This window comes from Ictidomys tridecemlineatus, chromosome 4 (assembly GCF_052094955.1).
Source record: "Ictidomys tridecemlineatus isolate mIctTri1 chromosome 4, mIctTri1.hap1, whole genome shotgun sequence".
NCBI classification, from domain to species: domain Eukaryota; kingdom Metazoa; phylum Chordata; class Mammalia; order Rodentia; family Sciuridae; genus Ictidomys; species Ictidomys tridecemlineatus.
This window is the reverse complement of record NC_135480.1, coordinates 108786742-108792756: the sequence shown is the minus strand read 5'-3', so window position 1 is coordinate 108792756 and position 6015 is coordinate 108786742. Positions and strand designations below refer to the sequence as shown.

Sequence of the window (6015 nt, the reverse complement as noted above, 5' to 3'; positions counted from 1 at the left end):
AACAAAGATAAATTGGTTTCTTTTCTCCAGAACTTTTGTAGAATCTTTACTATACTAATGTGCATTATTAAATTCTACTAGGAAAATATATTGTTCCTTAATAATACTAGGCTAATTTGACCATGGAATTTTTTTTTTTCTTGGTAGTGTATCTTTTAATACATGTTCTTTGAAAATCACTGCTTTAAAAGACTAGTTTTATGGATGCTGGGAGGTGAGGTTCTAATGCATTATCTTTAATATCTTGATGTTCTTATTTGCCCACAGAGGGGCACTTTGCTGAGTTTGGAGAACCCTGTCTAGGTGATGGGAGGGTAGGTTGGTGTTGCTGCTAGGCTCTGTGAGAACAGTTCCCCAAGGAACTTCCCAAAACTGCTTGGGGCCCTTTTGTGTGTATAACCATCCCCTTCACCATCCTTGGCCTGGCTCTAGGAGACCCCCAAGCATATGCACTCTGCAGCCTTCATAACTATGAACAAGAAACTCCCCTTCTGCTTCGAAGTAGATCGCCCTAGACATCTTAGTAAGAGTGCCTAGGTAAGGAGAACTCTAGTCTGAGATCGACTAGAAAACCTGCCTCTCACTTATGTGGGGAGAAGAGCTATCTCTGAACTTCTTTCCCCAGTGGATACAGCATAACAGGGAAGGTCCCCCGCCCCCCCCCCACACACACACAATTCAGAGGTTAAAGCTGTAGTCGAGACTGCATCTTCTTCCCGGTTCCTGGGACTTTTCACCTGTGGGATAGGAAAAGGACATGTGAAGTTGCTGTGTGGTGCTGTGGTAGTACCAGCTCAAATGGTGAAAACTCTCAGGCCTAGGACTACAAAGTCCTTCGAGGGAGGTAGAGAGCAATGGAAAAGAAAGACCAAATTCAGAGCTTTCACTGCAGTGGGGGAAAATTGCCAGGAGAGGGCAGAATAGAGCTTTCTTCTGTCTTCTCTAATTTCTTTGTTTCAGAGCTAGACTCATACAAGGTAAGTGGGCCAGATTTGGCCATCTTTCTGCTCAGAGTGGTTAACTCAGGTCATCCAAAAAGCACTCTCCTTTGTCCTTTTCTGTGAGTAGTCTGCTCAGTAGGATTGATGCAGAGACCTCCAAATTCTTTCTGACTCTGGTTCCACTAAAGGAACAAGGGACCTCTATGGCAGCTACAGAAAAAGAGAATTGCGAACCAGAATTATGGTAGGTAATAAGATTTACTGAAAACTTCTCGGCCACATTCAGTACTGGTTTGGTGGATACATCAGAAGGAGGTTGCATAACATTAGGCAGGTGGAGGGGGCTGGAGGAAATGATGTGGGCACCTGTGTGTGGGTGTGCCTGTGTGGGGTGGGTGGGATGCTTATCAAAGTGGTAAGTGGAAGTGTGTGTGTGTGTGTGTGTGTAAGAAAAATGAACCAGAAGAGGAAATGTATTTTTATCCCACTGCACATTGCAAAAGTCTCACGCCAAAAAAGCTAGACTTTCCTCTACCTATGGCATCAAAAGGGAGTAAAAAATGATTGGATCACCCAGATTATAAATAAGGTTATTTGTTTCTCAAAAATCCCTATTAAAACATTAAATATCAGCTCTTTTGGGGGAGAAATACATTCATTTCAGGGAGACCTCAGGAAAGCGACTATTCTTTTGCTCCACCCCAACCAGGTAGGGGAGGGGAAGCCCCAGAGGGCCCTGAGGGTCCCCTCCAGTTGAGCCAGGTAGCCGCTCACATCCTGCCACTGAAGGAGATGGCTAATGCACAATTTACAAATGAAACTGCACGTCCATTAAATTAAATCCAATGGAAAACACACGTGTGATCAGTCCTGTCATTCACAGTCATGGTTTAGGAGGGAACAGGAGGAGAGGATGCCAACTGTGAGGGCCTGGAAGTTGGGCTGGGAGCATGTGTGTTAGGGCAGACAGTGGAAAGCCTTCTCCTCCCAGGAGCCCCTGTTCCTCCAGTGCTGTGTACGATGGTGGTGTGCAGAACACCGAGGAGGGTGGGATTAGGCACCACCACAGTCTTTGGGGTGCTATTCCCCACTAACCCGCCATTTTGGATATCGATGGAAAAAGGGATGTAGCACCTTCTCTAAAGCCTGGCTTCTCACTGGACTGATGCTTCTTTCCAATGTTCCTTCTGCCTTCTCTGATTGATAGAACTAATCAGGGAGGTTGGAGACTAATGGTGCCAGCCTAGGAGCAGAAGGACAGCCTTGTGGACCTGCAAGGTGGGAAGAATCCAAGCCACTTTGGCTCCATTCCACCCTCTCTGTAGGTCTACAGAGGGGCTGGAATGTCTGAGGAGCTCCATCTGAGGATAGGACCATCTAGGGTAAGACACCATTGTCCTGTTGTTACATGAGCTGTGTTCTGTGACACACCTAGGGACAGCTGTGGTCTTCAAAGTCACCTCAATATGGCTTCCAGTGCAGGTTCTGCCACCTCCTCAGCTCCTGGAGCCAACCCAGATAGAGGGGCTCCTCTTAATCTCTTACAGGTTGAGCCCACCAGCTGATAATTTGTTTTCAGGAGAGAGAGAAGGAGGCTCTACTGGCTCCACCCCTCTCTCCCCAAGTCCACGGTTGCTGTATCCAGAGAAAGGGACCTAGAGGGATGAGGTGGAGCCTCAGAGGGAGTCCAGGTCTCGCTCTGATCTGCAGGATGTTTTGCCTTAGGCCCTACCACTCCTCCAGCCATTGGTTATGCTTTTGGGCTTCCTCCTGCCTTCGAATGTCTCTCAAAGCAGTTGAGATACTTTTGGGGATAGATCCCAACCCTCTTTCATCTCTCCCTTCCCTCCCAAGTCTGTCCCCTGAAAAAGGCCCACTCTGCAAACAGCATTGATCCCTCTCACAGTGTGGGGCTTATAAACAACTCAAGTCCTTCTGTGGGGGACCCGTGGGTGCCATCTGTCCTCAGGGTTTGGGTGAGTCCAGATCTCACTCCTGTCTTTCCACACAGACTGCTTCACCGGCCCCACCAAACGGAGTCCTCCGTGGTTCCAGGGAAGGGGGCCGGGGTGCTGATTGAAGCTTGGTGGTTGGGAAGAAGCAGGATGTCTCCTCTGCATTTCTTCAAGCTACTGATGTGGGGAAGCTGGGACCCAACTTCCTTTGTGCTCCCTGCCTATGCCTCCTGCCCCCCACCCTGAAGCCCTCCTGACAACACTCCTTTCCTGCTTGGTGATCAGCGCTTCTGGGCTGCCTGGCTACTCCAGGGAGTCACTGTGTTCCAAGCCCAGGTCGCTGACATTCGTTGTCTGCAGCTCATCGGCCTCCTCCTCCAGCTCCTCTTCTTCCTCCTCCTCCTCCATCTCATCCTCATCCTCTTCTTCTGTCCCATCCAATGAGTCATCATGTGCAGCCATCATAGCCTGCTGCATGGCCATGGTGGCATTGTCTGAGGACAGGGACTGCAGGTTGTCCAAATTGATGGAACCTGCATGAGACAGGGCAAGGGTCATGACGTCACAGAGGCTGTTATTCAGGCCCAGTAACTTCAGTATTGAACAGGGCTGACTAGACTGGCTCATGGGGACTGAGCTCCTTGTTTCTCTCCTTGAGGGTGGGAGGTACTGGAGATGGAACCCAGGGCTTTGTGCATGCTAGTCAAGCACTCTACCACTAAGATACATCTCCCAGTCCTTTGTATTTTATTTTGAGACAGGGTCTTGCTAAGTTGCTGAGGCTGGTCTTGAACTTGTGATCCTCCTGCTCAGTCTTCTAGACACTGGGATTAGAGGTGTGTGACACAATGCCTGGTGAGCTACTTGTTTCTAAGGGTACTCAACCTTTGGCTAGATCATTACTTGGTCAGAAGTCCCCCATCCATTCACTTCAGCTACTCCCTACCTCATTCTAGGCAGAAACACTTGCAGCTTACTATTTACTCAGCATCTTCTATGTTAATATGTTAAGAACTTTGGGCTTTCTAACAGTTCTGTAAGGCAGGTATTACCGTCCCCACTCTAAAGAGGGGGAAATGAGCCTCAGAGAGTTAAATCATTAGCTCAAAATGACACAGTCAGCAATGAGAGTTGGGATTGTCTTCCAGATTGGTCTAGCCTAAAATCAGTTTCTTTATACTATAGCTCATAAGAGCCCACAACAATATACATGCATGTATGCACTAAGGCTTGCGTGCACACACGCACACCTCCAACCCACTGCCCACGCAGAGCTATCTTCACATGCCAAGTTCTAAAATGTCTAGCTGATTGAATTATTCATTATGCACTCGGCGACTGGCAATTACGAGTGTGTATGGAGGGTGTGATGGAGAAGCTGGGAAAACAAAACTTCTCCTGGCCTCTGTTCACAAGCCAGCTGCCTGCCTTGGTATTTATAGATGGCCTTGGTCTTGGGGATCCACACAGACACAGACTGTGTTGAGGAACTTGGGGAGGTGTGTGGGAGTGAAGAGAGAGCTCTGCTGAGCTGTCACTGACTCAGATGACCACTGACTCCCACACATCTTTGTGAGATCACTTTGAGCTTGTTAAAATGTGTGCCCGAAGCAAGGTGTGGTAGCACATGCCTTTAAGCCCCGTGACTCAGGAGGCTGAAGCAGGAGGATCACAAGTCTGCGGTCAGTCTCCAACTTAGTGAGTCTCAGCTACTTAGTGAGACCCTGTCTCAAAAAATTAAAAAAGGACTGGGGATGTAGCTCAATGTAGCTCAGAGGTAAAGTGTTCCTGGGTCCAAGCCTCAAGACAAAAAAAAAGGCGCAAAAGCATCCTTTCCTTTAAGGCTTTGAAGGAGATCAAGGAAGGCTAATCATTGTGATAGAGCAACAGTAGGGGCCTAGGTAAGGAGACAGTCCTCGAATCTTTGCTTTCCAGGAGCCCCAACCTGCCCCTACCTAGGGTACCATTAGCCCCAGTTCTTACCATCAGGGTTTGTTCCTGGGGCACCACCCTGCTGCTGCAGCACTCCCGCAGCAATGGAGTTGGGCCAGAATCTTTGGGTGGGCCGGTGCTGAGACTTGATCTTCTTGGCTTTGGGGGCAGGGTCTGGGTTACTGGCATCAAGCATGGGCTGCAGGATGCGCCTCCGGGCATTGATGAACCTGCCCAGAGGTAGAGATGGAAAGCTGGTTAGTAGGTGATGTTTGGTGTGGGGCAGAGAGGGCAAAGCTGCTCCCAGATACAATTAGATAGAACAGATGGGGTTTTGATCTAAGGGGTAAAGGCCGAGCAGAGAGAAGAGCTCCACATGTTGAGGAATTCTTAAAATCACCTGGGGCTCGGCAACCAAGAAGCAATATGGGAAGAAAGCCTGAGGAGGATTTTCTCATGAAAATCAAAGGGAGATCAGTAAAGGAAAGGGTCCAAGGGATGGGAGATGGGGAGGGATGGGGGGAATGCTGGGGAGTGATATGAACCAAATTATGATGTTATGTCATGTATTGTATGCATGTCCGTATTTTAATAACAAATCTCATTATTATGAACAACTCTAATGCACCAATTGAAAAATTGGGGGACGGGTAATCCACCAGGATTGAACAAAGGAGAACAGAGCTGTAGCCATAGGTAGCAACTTCTGACTTTTTCCCAGAGAGCTGAGGGCTTATATCAGGGCCCCAACAATAAAGTCCATTCCCATCCAGCTCAGGCAGATACAGAGAAGGCGAAAGCCAAGATCCCTGTGGTGTCAAAATGGAGACTCTCCCTCCTCCTTGCCACTCCTAATGCTGCAGAATGTTTTAGTTTCAGTTCACACACAGGTGGTGATCAGATGACCACGGGCTGCACCTCCTATCTATATAGATGTCTGTCTCAGCAGTCAGTGGGGCTGGATGCTCAGGTGTGGTTGGGTTTTCTATTCAACAAGGAGCTTCCAGGGATGAGCCTGGCACAATTTCCCAGCAGAGGGCGCTGAGAAGCTGCAGATGAAGCCATGGGTACTGGTGTTGATTCTGGCTCTCTGCATTTAGTTCCAATGGGAGGAGGACTGGCCTGGCAGCCAGGCTGAGACTGAGGCAGGTCTGGGCTTTCTATCTCTTTTCCCTTGCCAAGCATGT

The 6015-nt window shown here is 48.7% G+C and overlaps 1 protein-coding gene across 16 annotated transcripts in view; it reads right to left on the bottom strand.

The window, feature by feature from the left end:
* Nucleotides 1–1180: 1180 nt before the first annotated feature.
* Nucleotides 1181–6015, bottom strand: part of Pknox2 (PBX/knotted 1 homeobox 2) — a 267002-nt gene continuing 262167 nt past the window's right edge. For all 16 annotated transcript variants that reach the window (XM_078047273.1, XM_078047280.1, XM_078047276.1 and 13 more), the window contains 2 exons: nucleotides 4880–5058; nucleotides 1181–3429 (listed from right to left, as the gene is read on the bottom strand). In XM_078047273.1, the coding sequence (XP_077903399.1) occupies nucleotides 3200–3429; nucleotides 4880–5058 (409 nt within the window). In that variant the 3' untranslated portion in view covers nucleotides 1181–3199. The remainder of the gene's footprint in view (nucleotides 3430–4879; nucleotides 5059–6015) is intronic.